The sequence below is a fragment of the Lontra canadensis genome, unplaced genomic scaffold, assembly GCF_010015895.1.
Source record: "Lontra canadensis isolate GAN:19392208 unplaced genomic scaffold, GSC_riverotter_1.0 scaffold43, whole genome shotgun sequence".
In the NCBI taxonomy this organism is placed as follows: domain Eukaryota; kingdom Metazoa; phylum Chordata; class Mammalia; order Carnivora; family Mustelidae; genus Lontra; species Lontra canadensis.
This window is the reverse complement of record NW_022631037.1, coordinates 3,370,643-3,390,313: the sequence shown is the minus strand read 5'-3', so window position 1 is coordinate 3,390,313 and position 19,671 is coordinate 3,370,643. Positions and strand designations below refer to the sequence as shown.

Sequence of the window (19,671 nt, the reverse complement as noted above, 5' to 3'; positions counted from 1 at the left end):
TCCTCCTCTCTCTCTGCCTACTTGTGATCTCTGTCTGTCAAATAAATCAATAAAATCTTTAAAAAAAAAAAAAAATCTACAACTCAGGGATGCCTGAGTGGCTCAGTTGGTTAAGCGTCTGCCTTCAGCTCAGTTTATGATCCCAGGGTCCTGGGATGGAGCCCTGCATGGAACTCCCGGTTCAGTGGGGGAGTCGGAGTCTCCCTCTCCCTCTGCCACTCCCCCTGCTTGTGCTCTCTCTCAAATAAATAAATAAAATCTTATTTAAAAAAAAAAAAAAAAGAAGAATCTACAACTCAGAGGTGCCTGATTGACTCAGTCAGTAGAGCACATGACCCTTGATCTTGGGGTTTTAAGTTCAAGTGCTGTGCTGGGTGTAGAGCCTACTTAAAAAAAAATTGGGGGCACCTGAATGGCTCAGTGGGTTAAGCCTATGCATTCAGCTCAGGTCATGCATGATCTCAGGGATCGTGGGCTCATGGGATCGAGCCCTGCATTGAACTCTCTGCTCAGCGGGGAGCCTGTTTCTCCCTCTCTCTCTCTCTGCCTGCCTCTCTGCCTACTTGTGATCTCTCACTCTGTGTCAAAAAAAATTTTTTTAATTAATTAATAGATAATATTTAACATTTGGGAGATTTATCACTAAAAATTGGGATTTTCAGGGTCACATTGGCTCAGTCAGTTAAGCATCTGCCTTTAGCTCAGGTCATGATCTCAGGGTCCTGGGATCAAGCCCCATGTTGGCCTCCCTGCTCGGTGGGCAGCCTCCTTCTCCCTCTCCGTCTGCCTCTCCCCGCCAGCTCACTCTCTCAAACAAATATATAAAATCTTTTTTTTTTTAGATTTTATTTATTATTTGACAGACATAGATCACAAGTAGGCAGAGAGGCAGGCAGAGAGAGAAGGAGAAGCAGGCTTCCCGCTGAGCAGAGAGCCTGATACGGGGCTCAATCCCAGGACCCTGAGACCATGACCTGAGCAAAGGCAGAGACTTAACCCACTGAGCCACTCAGGTGCCCCACAAATATATAAAATCTTTAATTAAAAAAAATTTTGGGATTATAAGCCTTTTGGAAATTTAGAAGATCTGGCCTTCCTGGCTCCCTTTCCTACCCAGGAGCAACAAACGCCTAACCCTTCTTAGAGAGAGCCTGTGCTCACTTACTCCACTTGGACCCGCAGGATTCTGATTTTATGAGTTCAATAGGTCCTTGTCATCACAGCATTTCTTTTGAGCACTTAATAATATAACCTCCCCCCAAAAATTTCCCTTCACTTTGATCAAAAGATATTTTTTAAGTCACATGAAAATAGTCCTATCACAAAATACAAAGAGGGGAATTGGCTTCCCCTCTTTGACAATATCCTTCCCTACCTCTCCCTGCCATCACGGGGACTTTTGAAAAAGGAAAGTCAAAACTGAGTTCTTAAGGCCTGGGCTCCTGGTCTCAGTCAGCTCTAACCATTAACATACCATTATAGGCCAGTCACTTAAATTTTCTGGGCCTTAACTCTTAACCTGGAATATTAAATCTTTGAATGATTTGATCTTTAAGGGATCCAGCTCTAAGCCTCCACAAAACAGACATAACTGCAGATAACTGGAAAATGCTGCATTTTTGCTGAGAACTCCAGGAATTCCCAGTGTGGCCACCTATAACACTGTTACCTGCAAAGACAGCCCTTTCTTTCTCAGCTTTGAAATTAAACATTAACACAGGACAGAAGAGTGTATATGAGTCTTAGAAGGAAACAGTAAAATGTTCACTGTATTAATTTATATCTGGGTTATAGAATTCTAATACCAACTGGTGTTTTTTCTTTATTCTTTTGTAAGCTTCCAAGTTTTCTCCTACTAAGCAAGCAACCTTATAAAAAACAAAAACCCCCAAAATCTTCCAACATCAATACTTTACCTTTTTAAAATATATTAAACATGGCTTCCTTGTGCAAGAAGATGGAAATGTTACTTTATGACGTTTATGAGTATATTCTGGAATTCCTGTAGAAATCAGCTAGGATCATGTTTCTGGTTCTGTTCAATAGGAACCGTAAAAGTACCTGCTGTCCCCTCCCTCTTGGAAGATGTGGTTGTGAAGATCAAGTGAGCTGGTGCCTCAGAAAGCCCTCTGAAAAGCAAAAGTGCTACACTGTTCCACATTAAAAGTTGAGCCAACTGTGAAACAGGTTCTTCTGGACCACAATTACAAGAGCAAGGCAAGCGATTCTGATTAAGTGATCCCAAATATAAATTTGGTTGGTGGGTATGTTAAACTGATTAAGAATCATACGAATTATAAGCTGAGTGGAAATATGCAAACGGTACTACTTAATAAATAACAATTAAGTTCCCGTTATTTTACTGGACCTAGTAAAACAGCTTTTAAAAATATGTTCCAACATAGCTATGCGACTGTATTTCATTGACATAAATTAGCAAAGGCTCTTTTAGTATCTTCTCAAACTGTTTTCCTAATGTCCCAACTCCTCTTAAAAGCATACTATTTTCTAGATAGTGATATTATTGTACTTACTGATTTGGATCTGATCCATAATCCACCAGAATATCAACTAATTTCGTAAGGCCTAATAACGCTGCAACAAAAAGTGCAGTCTGGCCCAGAGAATTAACTGCATCAACATAAATCCCTGCAAAGTAAGTTGAAAAAACAATACAAACATCAGAGAACTTTTGAAATAAAAACTGGACAAGTTCTTATCAGAAAATCTCCTACTCAACCCTTTCACATATTATAAATGAACAAAACTAAAAAATCCCCACATCTAACTCCACACATTAACTGCGATCCTAAACAACTAAGATTAAAAAAAAAAAAACACAAACCTCGTACTCCCAAAAACACGCGTACACCAAAACACGCATACCAAGTGGTAAAATAAGGAAAATAACCTTAAGACCTAAATCACTCAACACCCCGAGAAAAAAAAAAAAAAAAATCCCCACTCTCAAAAACCTTCTCAAAAATACTTTCCTTTACTGATAGATAAAACCACTCAGACTGCATTCTCTCCCTCTTACTCCCCCAAAGGGGAAGAAGAACGATCATCAATGGCAAACGGCAGTTACAAAGCGCAACACCAAATGCCCGCTTCACGCTCAGGAGAGAACGCCACGCCTCCTCCTCGTGGTTTTGGGTACTCTACACATTCAGAGAAACTTCTCTAGTAACAAACTATAGAAATGATCCCTGAAAGTATAGTCTTAACATCAGTTCTACCTACTTTCCGGGGTGAAAGAAAACCATGTACATTTTACTTATGGTGACTTTTTAAAATAAAGTCACTACGTTTCAAAATGTAGATTAGCATGTGTTTTCCAAAGAACTGTTCCATTATCAAAGTTCGACAAAGCGTTTTTGAACAATACGTTTCAAAAGACATTTCAAGTTATCACTAATTAACATGCAGCTCATAAACAGCCAATCGCACGGTATTTTTCCCACTCACCCCTTTCACCCATTGCCCGGCAGTTCCGACTCGTCAGTTTTACGTAGACTGCTGACGAATGCAAAGCGCGCCGGAACTCCAGGACGGGCCTCAGTTTAGACCCACTGTGGGTGGGTCCCTCCGCCCTGCGAGGGAAACCTAAGTGGATAATGAAACCCATGACCCGAGCTAAAGAGAGTTTTGCAGAGCACTCCCGGTTTTTAAACTTAATCCCATCTAATTACCAGCCATATACGCGGTCTTTGGGATTTTTTTTTAAACAAATAAACTAATTTTTACTTACATAAAAGACGTGATTAAACAAAACAATACATAATTATGCTTAAAGATTCAGGAGCTCTCGGGAACCTGGGTGGCTCAGTTGGTTAAGCAATTGCCTTTGGCTTAGGTCACGATCCTGGAGTCCCAGTATCTAGTCCCGCATCAGGCTTCCTGCTTGATGGAGAATCTGCTTCTCCCCCTGACTCTCCCCCCTCTCATACTCTCTCTCTCTCAAATAAATAAATAAAATCTTAAAAAAAAAAAAAAAAAAGATTCAGGAGCTCCCAGCTCTTGGTCTAAAGACAAAGCTCCACATAGCTTACCAGGCCATCAGTGGTCTGGACCACACACCAGGTCTCCAGCCTTATTTTGCACCAGATTCCCTTTCACTTCAGTCATACTGAACTTCAGCCTTTTTGCTTACCATATTCCCTTCTGCCACAGAGTCTTTGCAAAAAACTCTTCCCTCAGACAGGAGTTCTCTCCCAATCCCTTCCCCAGCTTAACTGCAGTTCATCATTAAGACATCTGTCCAAGTGTCATTGTCTCAGGGAACAGTTCCCTGACCTCCTTAATCAGATCCAACATCTTCTCTGCGAGATTTTTTTTTTTAAGATTTTATTTATTTATTTGACAGACAGAGATCACAAGTAGGCAGAGAGGCAGGCAGAGAGAGGAGGAAGCAGACTCCCTGAGCAGAGAGTCCAATGTGGGGCTCCATCCCAGGACCCTGGGACCGTGACCCAAGCCGAAGGCAGAGCCTTTAACCCACTGAGCCACCCAGGTGCCCCAGCTCTTTCTGTGAGATTATTTGATTAATGCCTGCTCTTTGCGTGAGACTATGTCTGGGAAGGGCAGAGACTATGAAATGACCTTGTATACTCAAAATATTCCAAACACCTGGTACTAAAAGAATGAATCTAAGCAAAGGTGTCCAGTGTAGAGAACTGGGCAAGACTAGGGTCCTTAACATTGTAATCTGTCATTTTAAAGTCACAAAACATTTTACCTAAATAGACAGTTGAGGATGGAGTCCTGGAGTCCACTAATATTTTAAGGGGCAAGTTGAAAGGACAAAGCCAAAAAGTAGGGAGAAAAGGAAACCAAAAGAGGTAAGAGAAAAACCTGAACAAGTGGGTCACAGTGACAAGGGAGATAAGAGTTTCAAAAAGGAGGATCAGTCAACAGCATCAGACTGGAGAAATCTAGTATGAAGGGTCAGTGTTCTTGGGGCACCTGGCTCAGTGGGTTGGGCCTCTGCCTTCAGCTCAGGTCATGAATTCCTGGGATTGGGCCCCACATCCAGCTCTCGGTGGAGAACCTGCTTCCCCCTCTCTCTCTGCCTGGTCTCTGCCTACCTGTGATGTGTATGTGTGTGTGTGTGTATGTGAAATAAATAAATAAAATCTTAAAAAAAAAAAAAGGATCAGTGTTCCTGCTGAGAGCAGTGCTAGTGGGGTTCACATTTCTTACTGCTCAGGTCTCACTATGTTACAAGTATGTGTGGCATGTCTTCTTCCCTCCCAGGCTGTGTCCCCTAACCTTCAGGGCAGAACTGCCAAATTTCTCTCTCTTCAGTACCAGGTAAACTGACTTGACCTAGCTAGCCTAAGAGTAGATAGAGGAGAGCAGCAAAGAACAATGTGGGAAGACAATTCTCCACAGATGGCTCCTATGTCTCCAAATCAGGAAAGCAAGGCACTAACTGCTCTGTGTTCTACACTATTTTTTGAAGATGTTTATATACCAGACTTTGGAAAATACAGTATCTTCTTTTAGACCAAAGGCAGGCATGCTCACTGTCCAGTATAATAAAGATAACAGTTTCTTTTGGAGCAAAGGGTACACTGTCCATAATGGAAAATAAGCCCAGGGTGCTTCTGCATACAGCAACCCACCACATGTGCAATGTTATATAGCTCTTTGCACGGCTCTGTGGGAATTAGGGCTTGAGCAACCAGCACCAAAAAAACTAAAAGTCTAACTACTGTTGTTGTTATGAGTAATAAACTATCACTCAATTCTGGGGGCGGCTGGGTGGCTCAATGGGTTAAACCTCTGCCTTCGGCTCAGGTGGTGATCATGGGGTCCTGGGATGGAGCCCCGCATCAGGCTCTCTGCTCAGCAGGGAGCCTGCTTCCCTCTCTCTCTCTGCCTTCCTCTGCCTACTTATGATCTGTCTGTCAAATAAATAAAACCTTAAAAAAAAAAAAACCAAAACTATCACTCAATTCTGTGACCCAAGAGTCTCCTGTCTTCTGCCTGCTTCCATATACCTGAAGCTGCATAATTTATAAAATCATAGATTATTCATACTACTTGATAGGAAGAAACTACAGTTTAGGGAAGCAGACTGGTTAATTCCTGGAGCTCATGAAGTAAGAAATTAAATCAACCATGGCCTCCAAAGGCTTAGGGAGGCACTTAGAGAGGCAGACCAACAATTCTTGAGAAGATACAAATGGCTGTAGAGAAAAATAGGTAGAAAACCACTGTCCCCACAATTTACATAACAGCCTTTTGGTAATTTCCTAGTAGAAAACATTTATTCACTAATTCACTCATTCAACAAATATTTATTTCAGGCCAGCCCACTGTAGTCACGTTGTGACTGATATAAAGGTGACCAAAATAAGTCCCCCAAGAAGTGACCAAAGGCAACTTTGACATGTTACAAAGACTGGACTAAAAAGGTCAAAACACTTAGGTTTGAGTGTTGAAGTCCTAATGACAACCCTTTTTAGTCTGGAGCCTCCAGATGGGTCAGTCACCTAATCTCTGGTCCTCCCAGGAAGCAAGACCTGATATTAACAAGGATGTGTGCCAGGCACCATCCTAATGCAATCCTCACAATAGTACCGTACGAAAGGAGGAAGGTACTATTATCACAGTCTTATGGACAAAAAAACCCGACATGTAGAGTGGGTGGGCAATTTGCCAGAGATCACACAACAATCTGGCTCCAAAGTCTCTACACTACAGCATACATCTCCCTCTCATCTTAATTCCTCACCCTTGTTGCTCAAAATTGCAAGCTTTCCTCACTAAACAATGCTTTCACAGCATTAAACAAAAAGGGGAGATAAAGTATTAATTTATGAGAGCAGGAAACCTAGATAGCTTTGGGAGAAAGCGGAATGATGGGGTGTAAAGGGAATAAGAGAATAAATAATGTGTGTATAGGAAGGATGGATATTTCACCTTACTCTGCAGTAGTCAATAAACCAACATAAAATGGTGCCTTGAGTTGAATAATGGGATAAAAAAGATAAATTCGAAGCTTGAAGAAAATAAAAAATGAGAAAACATTCAGAATTTGAGAAGAGGTGGGAAAAGACACTTTCCTAAATGCTATTAGGAATGTCAAGTGTTACAATGCTTTTGGAAAGCAATGGGGCAATACCTATGAAAAGCTGGAGCCAGAAATCCCACTTTGAATATTAAAAACCCATTATGTAGTGGCACCTGCGTGGCTCAGTCGGTTAAGCGTCTGCCTTCGTCTCAGGTCATGATCCCAGAGTCCTGGGATTCAGCTCCACATCGGGCTCCCTGCTCAGTGGGGAGGGGAGCCTGCTTCTCCCCCAGCTTATGCATGCGTGCTCTCTCTCTCACAAATAAATAAAATCTTTTCTTAAAAATAAAGATTTTACTTTTAAGTAATCTCTACACCCAACATGGGGTTTAAACTCACAACTCCAAAATCAGGAGTCTCACACTCTACTGACTGAGCCAGCCAGCCAACCACCACTGTTTGGAGTTGTTTGTCTGTTTGTTTTTTAAAGATTTCATTTATTTATTTGATAGAGAGACACACAGCAAGAGAGGGAACACAAGCGGGGAAGTGGAAGAGGGAGAAGCAGGCTTCCCACTGAGCAAGGAGCTCTGATCCCATGACACTGGGATCATGACCTAAGCTGAAGGCAGCCACTTAACGACTGAGCCAATCTACCCAGGCACCTGGTATTGGGAGTTTTTTTGATTACTGATTCAATTTCTTTGCTGGTTATCAGTCTGTTCAAATTTTCTATTTCTTCCTGTTTCAGTTTTAGTAGTTTATATGTTTCTAGGAATTTATCCTTTCTTAGAGGTTGTCCAATTTGTTGGCATATAGTTTTTCGTAATTATGTTCTCTTATAGTTGTCTGTATTTCTGTGGTGTTGTTATCTCTTCTCTCATTTGTGACGTTATTTGAGTTCTCTTTCTTTCTTATAAAGTTGGGCAAGAGGTTTATCCATTTTATCAATTTGTTTTTCCTCGAAAAACCAGCTCCTGGGGACACTTGGGTGGCTCAGTCAGTTGGGCAACTGCCTTTGGCTCAGGTCACGATCCCAGGATCATGTCCCACATCAGGCTCCTTGCTCAGCAGGGAGCCTGCTTCTCCCTCTGCTTGCTACTCCCTCTGCTTGTGCTCACTAGCTCTCTCTCTCTGACAAATAAATAAATAAGTTCCTGGTTTCATTGCTCTTTCATTATTTTTTTAGTTTCTTTATCACTTATTTCTACTCTATATTATTTCCTTCCGTCTGCTGGTTTTAGGTTTTGTTCCTTCTTTTTCTAGCTCCTTTAGGTGTAAGGTTACGTTATTCATTTGAGATTTTTCTTGCTTCTTGAGATAGGCCTGTATTGTTATCAGCTTCACTCTTAGAACCACTTTTGCAGCATCCCAAATGTTTTGGACTTCTGTGGTTTCATTTTCATTTGTTTCCATATACTTTTTTATTTCTTCTTTTATGTCCTAGCTGACCCATTTATTGTTTACTAGCTAGTCAAAACAGTATGGTACTGGCACAAAAATAGTCACATAGATCAATAGAACAGAATTGAAAACCCAGAAATAAACCCATAACTATACAGTACATTAACCTTCATCAAAGCGGGAAAGGATATCCAATGAGAAAAGGACAGTCTCTTCAACAAATGGTATTGGGGAAACCAGATAGCAACATGCAAAAGAAAAAAAACTAGACCACTTTTTTTTTTTTTTTTTTGAGAGAGAGAGGGTGCACAAGCTAGAACAATGTGGCAGGGGGACAGACAGAGGAAGAGGGAGAGAGAGAATCTTTTTTTTTTTTTTAAAGATTTTTATTTATTTACTTGACAGAGATCACAAGCAGGCAGAGAGGCAGGCAGAGAGAGGGAGAGGAGGAAGCAGGCTTCCCACCAAGCAGAGAGCCTGATGCGGGGCTCGATCCCAGGACCCCAGGATCATGACCTGAGCCGAAGGCAGAGGCTTTAACCCACTGAGCCACCCAGGCGCCCCGAGAATCTTAAGCAGACTCTACACCGAGCATAGAACCCAACACAGGGCTCGATCTCATGACCCCGAGATCATGACCTGAGCCAAAACCAACAGTCAGACACTTAACTGACTGAGCCACCCAGGCACCCAAGTATTACTTTCTTAAACCATAACAAAAATATATTCAAAATGGATTACCAATCTAAAAGTGAGACCTGAAACAATAAAAACCCTAGAAGAGATCACAGGCAGCAAACTCTTTGACATCAGCTATAGCAACTTTTTTCTAGATATGTCTCCTGAGGCAAGGGAAACAAAAGCAAAAATAAACTAATTTCATTAAAGTAATAAAACTTTTGCATGGTGAAGGGAACAATCAATAAAACTAAAAGGCAACCTATAGAATGGGAGAAGATATTTGCAAATGACATATCTGATAAAGGGTCAGTATCCAAAAGATATCAAGAACGTAAACAGCTCAACATCCAAAGAACAAATAATCCAATTAAGAAATCTGCAGTAGGGGCGCCTGGGTGGCTCAGTGGGTTAAAGCCTCTGCCTTCGGCTCAGGTCATGATCTCAGAGTCCTGGGATGGAGCCCCATGTCGGGCTCTCTGCTTGGCGGGGAGCCTGCTTCCCCCTCTCTCTCTGCCTGCCTCTCTGCCCACTTGTGATCTCTGTCTGTCAAATAAATAAGTAAAATCTTTATAAAAAAAAGAAAAAGAAAAGAAATCGGCAGTAGACATGAATACACATTTCTCCAGACATCCAGGTGGCCAACAGGCACACGAAAAAATGTTCACCATCATCACTCACCATCAGGGAAATGCAAATCAAAACTACAATGAGATTTCACCTCCTACCTCAGAATGCTAAAATCAACAATGAAAGAAACAACAGGCATTGGTGAAGATTTGAAGAAAAAGGACCCTCCTGCACTGTTGGTGTTAATGCAAACTGGCACAGACACTTAAGAAAACAGTATGGAGGTTCTTCAAAAAGTTAAAAAAAAAAAAAAAAAGGATGCCTGGGTGTCTCAGATGATTAAGCATCTGCCTTCAGCTTAGGTCATGATTCTGGGGACCTGGGATTCAGTTCTGTGTCAGGCTCCCTGCTCAGTAGGGAGCCTGTTTCTTCCTCTGCCTCTCATGAACAAATACGTAAAATCTTAAAAAAAAAAAAAAGTTAAAAATGGGGACACCTGGGTGGCTCAGTCCATTAAGCATATACCTTTGGCTCAGGTTATGATCCCTGGGTCCTGGGATAGAGCCCTGCATTGGGATCCCTGCTCTGCAGGAAGCCCGCTTCTCCCCCTCCCACTTGCCCTGCTGTATTCCCTCTCTCGCTCTCTCTCTCTCTCTCTCTGCCAAAAAATAAATAAAATCTTAAAAGAAAAAAAGTTAAAAATGGAACTACCCTACAATCCAGCAATCGCACTCCTGGTTATCTACCCAAAGAATACAAAAACACTGATTCAAAGGGATATATGTACTCCAATGTTTATAGCAGCCTTATCTACATTAGCCAAGACATGGAAGCATTCCAAGCACCCACTGATTCATGAATGGATAAAGAAGAGGTAGTATACATATATAAAGGAATATTATTCACCTATAAAAAGGAATGAAATAGGGGATCCTGGGTGGCTCAGTGGGTAAAGCCTCTGCCTTCAGCTCAGGTCATGATCTCAGGGTCCTGGGATCGAGCCCAGCATCAGGATCTCTGCTCAGTGGGGAGCCTGCTTCCCGGCCCCCCCGCCTACCTCACTGCCTACTTGTTATCTCTGTCAAATAAATAAAATAAATAAAATCTTTTTAAAAAACGAAATATTGCCATTTGCAACAACATGGATGGTACTAGAGAGCATAATGTTAAGCTAAATAAGTTAGTCAGAAAAAGACAAATACCATATGATTTCACTCACATGTAGAATTAGATTTGCCAACTTTTTGCAGCCCCTGTCAAATGTCTCTTGTTTATTTATTTATGATTTTATTTACTTGACAGAGAGACACAGGGAGAGAGAGAACACAAGCAGGAAGAGTGGGAAAGGGAGAAGGAGGCTTCCAACTGAGCAGAGAGTGGACTCGATCCCAGGACCCTGGGAATCATGACCCGAGCTGAAGGCAGACGCTTAACTTACTGAGCCACCCAGGCACCCCAGATGTCTGCTTTTTAAAGGAAAGATTTTTCAGCCTTTGAGCCCGAGACTTTCAGCTTCCAGAACTGTGATTACCCTTCTCATCTCTCAAAACTGCAGAAACTCCTGGGTCCCTCTTTCACAGATGTTAACAGTGGAGGTGCTACACCAAAGCATTCAGCTCTGTACCATAGGACCTGTCAGCAAGAGAACCCTGGAGCTGTGGACAATGGTGCCGAGTTTGGGTGTAAATGGTTTTACCTGGAAATGACCAAATTATTTAACTGGGTATGTGATTATACTCAGATTCATCTGGGCATTTGTTGGAGTATGTAAAAATAAAGATGGAAAAGGAATGGAAATACTGTCAGTAGGAATACATCTTTAATTCTTATCCCTCCCTGTCTTCTTCATTCACTCAACAGTAAAAAAAAAAAATAATAATAATGACTCTGTGGTGCCTGGGGCTCAAGTGATTACGCAAACAACTCTTTTTAAAAAAAGAAGACTTCCAGGACGCCTGCGTGGCTCAGTTGGTTAAGCCGCTGCCTTCGGCTCAGGTCATGATCCCAGAGTCCTGGGATTGAGTCCCGCCTGCTTCTCTCTCTGCCTCTGCCTGCCGCTCTGCCTGCTTGTGTTCTCCCGTGCTTGCTCTCTCATCTTTAAAAAAAAAAAAAATATTTGACAGAGATAGAGAGTACAAGCAGGGGTATCCTGGTAGTCCCAGGATTGAGTCCAGCATGGCAGCTCCCAGCGCAGCGGGGAGTCTGCTTCTCCCTCTGTCCCTCTCCCCTACTCACACACTAGTGCTCTCTCTAGTGTGTGTGCACGCTCTCTCTCTCTCAGATAGAGAGAGTGATAAATAAATAAAATCTTTTAAAAATTAAGGGCCATGCTTAATTAACATAATACTGAATGACAGCCAGCCACAGCCCGCCTCTTTATTTATTTATTTATTTTAAAAAAGATTTTATTTATTTGACAGACAGAGATCACAAGTAGGCAGAGAGGCAGGCAGAGAGAGGAGGAAGCAGGTTTCCTGCAAGTGGAGACCCCGCATGGTGCTCAATCCCAGGACCCTGAGATCATGACCTGAGCCAAAGGCAGAGGCTTTAACCCAATGAGCCACCCAGGTGCCCCAACAGCGCCTCTTTAAAGCCCGGGAGGCATTCCCTCCACAGATCTAGTAAAGCAGCCTCACCCCTGAAAGCAAAAGGAAATGACAGGCCTTTACTAGTAGGAAGCAAGGTGATTCTGGCGATTCACAGACCTGTACCCCTGGGGATAAAAATACATTATATGTTTATAAAAAAATTAAAAAAGATTAAAAAGAAGAAGAAGAAGAAGCAAGGTGATTCAAGAGATCAGTGAACAATTGCAGTTGCATGAAATCGCAGTCCTAAGAGCTTGACTTTCTAACGCTGGTCAATTACAGACAGGGCACCATGACTGTGGCAGGAAGGGGAACCTGGTGGCTGAGAACCAATGCTGAAAAACAAAGCCTTTGGGGTTTTGGGGTAGTGCAGTTTTCTACACTACCTGTTCACACTTTTTGAGTATGTATGTAAGTATGCATTTTTTGAGTAAGTTCAGTGCCCAACATGGGGCTTGAAACTGGCAACCCTGAGATTAAGAGTTGCTCTACTGACTGAACCAGCCAGTTACCTCACCTTTTGAGTTTCTAAAATAAAATTAGTTTGGTGGAGCTGACATTATTACTTTGAAAGAGGACTTTGCCTGCCTCCATTTTACCTCAAACTTTTTTTTTTTTTTTAAGATTTTACTTTTAAGTAATCTCCCCATCCAATGTAGGGCTCAAACTTACAACCCAGAGATGAAGAATCATCAGCTCTACTGACTGAGCCAGCCCAGGTGCCCATGACCTCAAACTTTCCAAATAAGGTTTTTGTTCCAATTTATCTCTTAACTCAGGCAAAAGACCCTGCAGAAAAAAAACATAACGTGTTGGGAACCAAAACTACTCCCTCAAGCAACCATGATTGCCCTGAGCCAACAAGACCCACCCGGGATTGACGCCAGGACAGTGATCCTTTTAACCTTCACTGGCCATCTGGATGTACCCACCACCCACCTTTGCCTTCCATTTTCTTTATATAAACCTGGAAGTATTTTGGGCATTTTGGAGATCATAGACACTAGTCTTAGACACTAGTTTGCTGTCTTCCCAATGGTGACTTCACTGAAATAAATTCCTTTCTTATTCTACCACCACTTGTTTCTCTGCCTTTGGGAACCCCAGAGCCAGGTATTCCTGCACCCCTTATGTGCCTGCTACAACTTGAGTGCCAACTCTTAACACTACTAACTACTACGTAGTGAGGGCTTTCCAGGTACCAGGCATCATTCTAAGTGCCTTACATATTAGATAAACACAGTTGTTAGTCGTCCTAGTTTTATGGATGGAGAAACTAAGACACAGATTACGTAAATTGCCAAAAGTCACACAGCTGTTAAATAGCAGAGCTGGTAAGTCACCTTCACCTTTATCCCGCTTTGTTATGTACTAAAATACTATTTCAGGTACTGAGCATACAGAGGTATGGAGGTGAGTAAAGGTTCCTACTCTCACTCTGAGTTTACATTCTAGTGAGGGAGAGAGACGACAGCAACAAACACCCAAGACAATGTTAGATAATGAGGCATGCCAAGGATTTTAAATGCTGAAACTGAGAGAGATTGGTGTCTACTTTAGATTTGGGTGGTCAAAGAAGGCCCTCTTTGGAGGTTACATTTACACAGAGAAAACAATTAATGCAAAGATTCAAAGAAGGGAACAAAGTGGTATATTCCAGCAACTTGAAAACAGCTAGAGAGCTGTTCAGGGTATGAGTATCAGGGTATGAGGGAGAGGTGAGGTGCAGGCAGGGGCCAGATATCTGAGGGTTTTCTAGGCAAGGTTGAGGTCAGGGGAGTCTGGATTTTAAGTGTGAAGGGAAGCCACCAACAGGTTTATAGCTGTGAAGACCAGTTTTGAGGCCACTGCAAAGCAAGTGGCCTTCTTAGCAAGAAAGGAGAAACTTGGGCCATTCTGGAAGACAAGTCAATAGGATAGACTGATGGACTTGGTGAGGGCGGGTGAGGGAAAGAGGTTTCAAAGTTGGTTTGTGCCTGGAAAAAAAAAACCTGGTGGATCGAGTTGCTAATAGGCAAGACTGTGGAAGAGACAGGGATTTCTCATTCAAGGGAAGGACTTTTTCAGAATGAGGGAAGGAAGCAGTCAACCACTATACTTGCTTTATTTAATTGGACACTTACAACAATCCCATGTGTTGATGCTATTATTACTACATGCTACCTGCGTTAGAGGAACAGACTTAAGAAATTTCTCCAGGGGGCGCCTGGGTGGCTCAGTGGGTTAAGCATCTGCCTTAGGCTCAGGTCATGATCTCAGGATCCTGGGATCAAGCCCTGCATCCAGCTCTCTGCTCAGCAGGGAGCCTGCTTCCCCCATCTCTCTGCCTGACTCTCTGCCTACTTGTGATCTCTGTGTCAAAAAAAATAAATAAAATCTTGAAAAAAGGAAAAAAAAAAAAAAAGAAATTTCACCAGAACTCACAGCTAGTAAATAGCAGACCAAGGTGTCAACTCTAGAGCATACACTTACCTCACAGCCCTCAACCTTTAAAGATGACCAAGAACTAAAGTGAAAGCTTGGCCACTGTAGATCCCAAAGGAGAAAATCAAGTAGGAAATACATGGTACATAGCTAGAGTGGAAGAAAGAGAAATTAACTGTGATCTGGGAAGGTACTTCTGAGACCAGGAAGCAATCTCAAAGTTTTAACAGCAGGGAAGGAAAGGAGGCACACTCTCAGCACTCTCAGGAGATACGACGTTTTTTCTTTTTCTTTTCCTTTTTTTCCCCCTTTCTTTCCTTCTTTCTTTTCATTCTTTTCTTTCTATTTCTTTTAGGTTTAAGTAATCTCTACACCCAACGTGGGCTCGAATTCACAACCCTGAGATCGAAGGTTGCATGCTCTATTGACCCAGTCAGCCCAGCACCCCTCATTCCTTCTTTCTTCTCATCTCTCCTACCCTTCCTCACCAGCCTCCCTCAGCAAAGATTTTGCCTCACACTGGGCACAGAACTAGAAGCTATCATTTGAAAAACCCTCACTATGGTCTCATTACACAGACGAACTGCCTACCTTTGTACTCCACATCAACTCTGGCCAACTCAAAAGTCCTGACCCTGGAAACAACTCTCTCCTAAATCTGTTTCTCCTGCTCTATCCAGTCCTTCCATCTGCTCTCAGACTTGTTCTCCCACCTTTATTTTCTTTTTTTAATATTTATTTATTTGAGAGAGGAGAGAGAGTGCATGGGGGGTGGGGAGGGAGAATCAGACTCCCCACTAAGCAGGGAGTCCAACGAAGGGCTCTATCCCAGGACTCTAGGATCACGACCTGAGCCTAAGGCAGATGCTCAATGGACTGAGCCACCCAAGTGCCCCATGTTCCCCATCTTTAATTCTCCCATGTCCCTATCTACAACCCACATCCTACATCTCCTCCCCCCTCCAATGCATACCCATCTCTATACTTTCCATCACAGCTTGATCTTCTGGGAGCTCTTTCCACCCAGTGGCAAGCCTTCACAACCCTTCATTGATCACCCCATCCCAAACCAGTTTCTCTAACTACCACAAGACCAATAAGGTTACCACTAAATGCCATGGATACCTTTCTAGCTGTATCTTAATCTCTCATATGCTTTCTACACATTTCTCTATCCCACTTTCTTTCCTTGGCTTTGCTCAAGCATATTCATCTGGTTTCCATCGTACCTGTTTGGCTCCCCCTTCTCAGTCTGCTTTGGGATTTCTGTCTGTTAAAGGTCAGAAATTTCTCCTAAATGTGCCCTAAACTTAATTCTACCATCACTTCCCACCACATTGCCCTACCTAATTCAGTTACTCCTCCATTCTCCCCATCTTAACTCCTCCATTCTCCCCATTTTAACATAAGGAACCATTTGCTCAAGCCATGAAAACTGACAATTATCCCTCACTCAAACTGAATCAATCCCGCAAATGCTGCCAATATTAAATTTCTTTCAAATCTAGTCAGCTTCTCTTGCTTCATCACCATCACGACCTTCCCTACTGTCTAGATGAATGCAGTAGGTGCCCAAACCAGGCCTTACACTTGCCACCTCAACCCTGCCCCAATCTAACTGCCACAGAGCTGTTAGTAACTAACCTTAAACCACAAAGCAGATCAAAGCCATCCCCCCCCCCCCCGTTCTTTTTCTTAAGTTTTTACTTATGTACTTGACAGAGCATACCCCCAACAAGCAGGAGGAGCGGCAAGTAGACTCCCAGCTAAGCAAAGAGCCCCACAGGGTAAGACTTGAGTTAAAGACACTAGACCTACTGAACCACCCAAGTGCCTCCACCCTCCTTTCAATAGACAATCCACCACTCCTAAACAAAACTATAGGTAAACAAAACTACCCCCACTTTTTCCACACCCAAATACTAAAAGTAAATTCTTCCCTTACTCTCAGAAACAAAAACAAAAAGCCACATAAGCAAAAAATAACCTTACAAGAAAAAAAATTAAAAACAAAAAAACCGCACAAAGCTATCTCCAAGTAACTACTTGTCCAGGCAACAACCCAGACTTTGTTTCTGTTTTTATTTACCAGCAAGAAAACCTACCAGAACCACTCAGACGGCATTCCTTCCTTCTAACCTCTGCAAGAGAGAGAAAGAACGATCATCAATGACTAAGAGCTGTTGCACACCACAACACCCACAGTCAGCTTCACGCTCAGGAAGAAATACTACACCTCCTCCTCGTGGTTCTGGGTACTATACAATTTCAGAGAAACTTCTCTAGTAACGAACTATAGAAATGATCCCTGAAAGTATAGTCTTAACTTCCTGCCTTTGGCCTCGGCTAGGTCTATGGCAGCCGCACACTTCTCTTTGATGGCGACATTTCCCCCCACATTCTTCCATTTTAGAAATATCACATAAACATATTTTCAAAGTATTTTTTTATACACCACCTTTTAAAACACTCTGAATACTCTTAAGAGTCTTTTTTCTTAAAGAAAACTAAGTCTTCTACTTTCTAATTAGCCTATTACGGACCGACAGCCAATCAGAAGCTTGTCTTTCTGCCGCAAACACTTCCGGACTACTTTAAGATAAGGGTGCGCTAGGGGGCGCCAATTAGTCCTACATCTCGGATTACACTCCCCGTCTTCGGGTGAGAATTCTTTCTTTTCTTTCTTTTTTGATTTTTTTTGGAACCTCTAAGACCATAAATTTGGAAAGCTAATAGTAAATTAATTTGACATTTTTTAGAAGATTTTATTTGACAGAGAGAGAGAGAGAGAGAGAGAGATCACAAGTAGGCAGAGAAAGAGGAAGGGAAGCAATCTCACTGCTGAGCAGAGCGCCCAATGAACGGCTTGATCCCAGGACCCTGAGATCATGACCTGAGCTGAAGGCAGAGGCTCAACCCACCGAGCCACCCAGGCGCCCCTAAATTGACATTTTTACTTAGAGACCAGCTCCTGGTTACTAACTTGTCTGTGGACTTGAGAGGCACATAATTCACCTGGATAGGTTTTTTTCTTTTTTTTTCTTTCTCCTTTCCTTCCTTCTTTCCTTCCTTCCTTCCTTTCTCTCACTCTCTCCTTCATTCCACCCTCCCTCCTCCCCCTTTTTTTTCCCCAAGATTTTATTTATTTGATAGAGACATAGCCAGAGGGAACACAAGCAGGGGGAGTAGGAGAGGGAGAAGCAGGCTCCCTGCTGAGCTGGGAGCCTGATGCAGAGCTTGATCCCAGAACCCCGGGATCACCACCCAAGCAGAAAGCAGATACTTAACCAACTGAGCCACCCAGGTGCCCCTTATTTTTTTTCTTTTTTCTTTTTCTTTTTTCTTTCTTTCAAGATTTGGGTTTTCAAAACAGTGTATCCAGGTGTAGAGAGCAAAATGGAGTCGCTCATATCAAGCAGGAGCCTGTGTCAAGCAATGACACAAGCAGTTAAGGTACTGCAGCTAGAAAATATTGCTTCACCAATCTCAGCTGACACCCCAGAACTGATAACAGCTAGAACCAGAGGAGGTCTGCAGAGACCCAAAACTGATTAAATCCCTTTAACAAGGAAGAATTTTGGCAGGAGACAGTCAGACTCTTCAGACCTGACCCCCCTATGTCTGACCACTTGAAAAAGGCAACTGCCCCCCAAAGGTCTGCCGGGTTGATCTCCAAACACAACAGAGATCTTGCACTGTTTGAACATCAGAAGCAGTAAGTGCCCAGCGCTGACTCGGACCAGATGGAGGCCTTATCTCTACTGCACACCCATGGACTGACTTTGCATTTGGTTGGTTAACTTTCTGCACCCTTCTGTGTATCTTGTGTGTTGTGGGGCTTGTATTCTGTCCTGTCTGTGTGCTGTATAAGAAGCCAAGCTTAGGGGCGCCTGAGTGGCTCAGTGGGTTAAGCCTCTGCCTTTAGCTCAGGTCATGATCTCAGGGTCCTGGGATCCAGCCTGCATCTGACTCTATGCTCAAGCAGGAAGCCTGCTTCCCCCCCCCCCCCCCCTGCCTGCCCCTCTTCCTACTTGTGATCTCTGTCAAAAAAAAAAATAAAATAAAAAAATAAAAAAAAAAAAAAAAAAAAAAAGCAGCCAAGTTTAATCCCATGGTGAACTGTCTTTGAGTTTGGAATCCTGAACAGCTTTATAATTGTGATTTAACTTTGCTTTATGCTTGAATAAAGCTGACATTGTGGAAAGAAACAACTCGTGTGTGTGCCTTCATAGGGTGCTCATGAAACCAAGCCAGTCTTAAATGGGGGAATCTGGAAATTTATTTTGACAGGCGGGGATACTCACCACTATACTAACGAGGAATCGACTGGAAATTTATTTTGAAAAGCAATTTTCCCCTTCATTTTTTTAAAGATTTTATTTATTTATTTGAGAGAGAGAGTGAGCACAAATGGTGGGGAGGGGCAGAGGGAGAGAGAAAAGCAGACTCCTCGTTGAGCAGGAAGCCCGACAAGGGGCTGAATCCCAGGACCCTGAGATCAGACCTGAGCCAAAGGCAGATGCTTAACTGACTGAGCTACCCAGGCATCCCCCTTTATTTTTTAATTAGGAAAAAAATAACAAGTGTAGTGTGCTTACTTTGGGGATTTGGGGTGTTGGGGGTTCTGCTTTAATTGGTAATTATGTACATATTCATATTATTTATAATTTTTGAATCTTAAATTGTATCACCTTTATTTTAAATATTATCAGGCCTATCTAAACAGAGACCACAACTTTTTCAGTTTTCTTCTTGGTGCTGCTCAGTATCAAAATAAATAAAATTCAATCTAAATAAGTCTTATTATTATTTGTTTAAATAACTTGCCAGGTGAGTCTGACAGGTTGCACACCTTTACCCACCCATCCCCCACCAAAAAATGGACTTAAATGTGATTTCTCTCGTTCATTAAAAAAGAGACAAATAAAAAAAAAAAGAAACAAAACCAAAAAACCCTTATCATTTCTCTAGTACGTTAATATGTTC

At 42.4% G+C, this 19,671-nt stretch overlaps 1 protein-coding gene and 2 non-coding genes across 4 annotated transcripts in view; all 3 read right to left on the bottom strand.

Moving 5' to 3' along the window:
- Positions 1-19,671, bottom strand: part of TEX14 (testis expressed 14, intercellular bridge forming factor) — a 95,673-nt gene that overhangs the window by 59,211 nt on the left and 16,791 nt on the right. For both annotated transcript variants that reach the window (XM_032871933.1, XM_032871934.1), the window contains exon 3: positions 2,535-2,649. In XM_032871933.1, coding sequence (XP_032727824.1) covers positions 2,535-2,649 — 115 coding nt within the window. The remainder of the gene's footprint in view (positions 1-2,534; positions 2,650-19,671) is intronic.
- LOC116876115 lies at positions 3,011-3,225 on the bottom strand. Its single transcript, XR_004384335.1, has one exon. It is a non-coding gene; the product is annotated as a small nucleolar RNA U3 (small nucleolar RNA).
- LOC116876117 lies at positions 16,795-17,009 on the bottom strand. The gene has a single exon (XR_004384337.1). It is a non-coding gene; the product is annotated as a small nucleolar RNA U3 (small nucleolar RNA).